We start from the raw sequence: 2,239 nt of genomic DNA on the forward strand, positions 1-2,239 counted from the left end.
GCTAACGTTATAGACCAAGCATTATTAGCTACTGGTCAACCAGCACCTTTACAGTAGGCACCAAAGCACTTTTCCTCTTCGTTCTCCTACAGGTTGGAAGCGGAATTGCCCATTACTGTTACCATTATTCTTACATGCAAACAGTGGTTACTGAACCACTAAAAAGATTCTTGAAACAAAATCTTTGGTGAATCTTTGGTGCTGCATCGATTGATATTGAAATCAAACACTATCAATAAATAAGGTCTCACAATGTCATTGGGGATATCAAAATTGTTTTTTTTTTACTAGAAAGAGTTGAACTATGGATATCTGCAAAAAATATCCAGTCTAGCTATTAAATGTTTAAACTGCCAATTAAAATTGTAGAACCATTTCTAGGTATCTTTTATTTAGTTTTGACCAGTACGATTAAAGTTGTAGATATCTTGAAATACAATTTCTACTAGTTAAATCGTTATTGTGGAGTACTTACGATTCTAACTAGTGAGAATACAAATTTATCCAGTAGAAATGCTATTATGGATATCTAAAATGCAATTACAGATGGGAATGTGGTTTGATTAAATGTTACGTTTTTACCATAAAAACACACTTCTGCAGATCCCGTAAAATATGAACGCTACAGTAGCTTGGAAAATAGTGTTAGTGGCACTGAATTTGATGAATGTCTTTGTTTATCAGACTCCAGATGGGACAAGAAGCTGTAATGTTAGCAAACCCTGCGGTCGCTCTGGCTTTGACTCCCCACTGCCCGAGACTTATATTCCCCCAACACGCAGTATTCACTTACTGTTTAAAAAGTTTTCTAGGTTAGTGGGGATACATACCGCTAAAAAACTAAAACATAGTAATATTCCCTCACCATTATGTTTTGTTAAAAAAAAATTAAAATGAGTGGTGACATTAAATCACCTGTTTTTAACGTCCATGTGCTCAATTTTTCCTTGGCGGAAGTTAGCTAGCAAATAAGCCCCCTGAAGTCATCATTTTTGTTTATACTTTGTCACAATGTTTAGCAATGACAGTAGAAGTGGTCTTAGTAAATGGATATGTGAGATGCACATTGCAAAATGCTATTTATGTATGATAGACATCTCTTATTTTACAGAAATTAGAACACGAGAAGATGATTTACCTCTCTAGATCATCATCTTCACCTCTCCTTCTGCGTAACCGCTCAGCACCAGGTTTGTCATATTCATCGAAGTCATAATCTGCAAAAGAAAGGCAGGACTATGCTACTATTCACCATCATCATAGGTTTATGTCAGTCTGTCCTGCACAATTTGATATGTAGAGACTATTAGCACACAACATTGTTGATTCAGATTGGCATGACCATCATCAGCAAGGAGAAAATATCATCCAAAGGGCACAATTAACTCACATCTTCTAGGAAAAAAAATGGGAAAGATAATGACTCCACAGACATTCCCAATGAAGTTATCTCACATAATGAGACAATGTTGTAAGCAATAATAGCCTGAAAACATTCATATCCAGGATGCGTCCGACAATAATAACTGCTCTATTTACTTCAATAAAGATTATTGCTGAGGCACTGGCTTTGTGAATTAATTCCTAAATTTAGTTCCTGGGGTTCATTGGATCTTGGCATAGACCTTTTTCACAGCAGACTTTTTTGATTCATCATAGTTGGTAAAAACGCAAATGTTACTACTACCATAGTCTACGTACACATTGTTCCACTTCTGGGATTGCTTTGTTGTCAATGGAAATTTCACCAGATTTCACTCATTTAGGCCAAATATCCATTGACTTGGACTTCCTTTGTATTGGCACTTTAAACTCTGGTCGATTTATGACAATTACGGTCAACCTTTTCTGACAGGAGGGAGGACGAGCCAAAACTTTTGTCCCTTTGTATTTTGCTTTAAGAGTGATTGCTCTCCTGTTGTCAGTTCTGGAACAATATTGCATCCTAAATGTCTGCCTTGATTAATGTTAATGTACCCGTTACTGTAAATGTTTTGATTCTGAAAAACCCGTCAGCCTTTCAGCTCTAGAAAGCTCAAAAACATGCTGTGTTTGCTGGACTAACAGCTGCTAAGAGAATGATTGCAACCCGTTGGAAGCCACCTCATGACTTGTCTGTTTCTACATGGATCCTTTCTTTTTTGGACATAACCTATATGGAACTGTCAACGGCTCGCATAGGTGGAGTCCCGGAAAGGACTTTGGACACAAGGCGCAGCATTGCTGAGTCTTTAAAGTC

General features: G+C 37.1%; 1 protein-coding gene across 6 annotated transcripts in view; it reads right to left on the reverse strand.

Moving 5' to 3' along the window:
* Positions 1-2,239, reverse strand: part of rbm33a (RNA binding motif protein 33a) — a 33,442-nt gene that overhangs the window by 26,555 nt on the left and 4,648 nt on the right. For all 6 annotated transcript variants that reach the window (XM_032504205.1, XM_032504204.1, XM_032504202.1 and 3 more), the window contains exon 2: positions 1,139-1,217. In XM_032504205.1, the coding sequence (XP_032360096.1) occupies positions 1,139-1,217 (79 nt within the window). The remainder of the gene's footprint in view (positions 1-1,138; positions 1,218-2,239) is intronic.

Source organism: Etheostoma spectabile, chromosome 22, assembly GCF_008692095.1.
Source record: "Etheostoma spectabile isolate EspeVRDwgs_2016 chromosome 22, UIUC_Espe_1.0, whole genome shotgun sequence".
Classification (NCBI taxonomy): domain Eukaryota; kingdom Metazoa; phylum Chordata; class Actinopteri; order Perciformes; family Percidae; genus Etheostoma; species Etheostoma spectabile.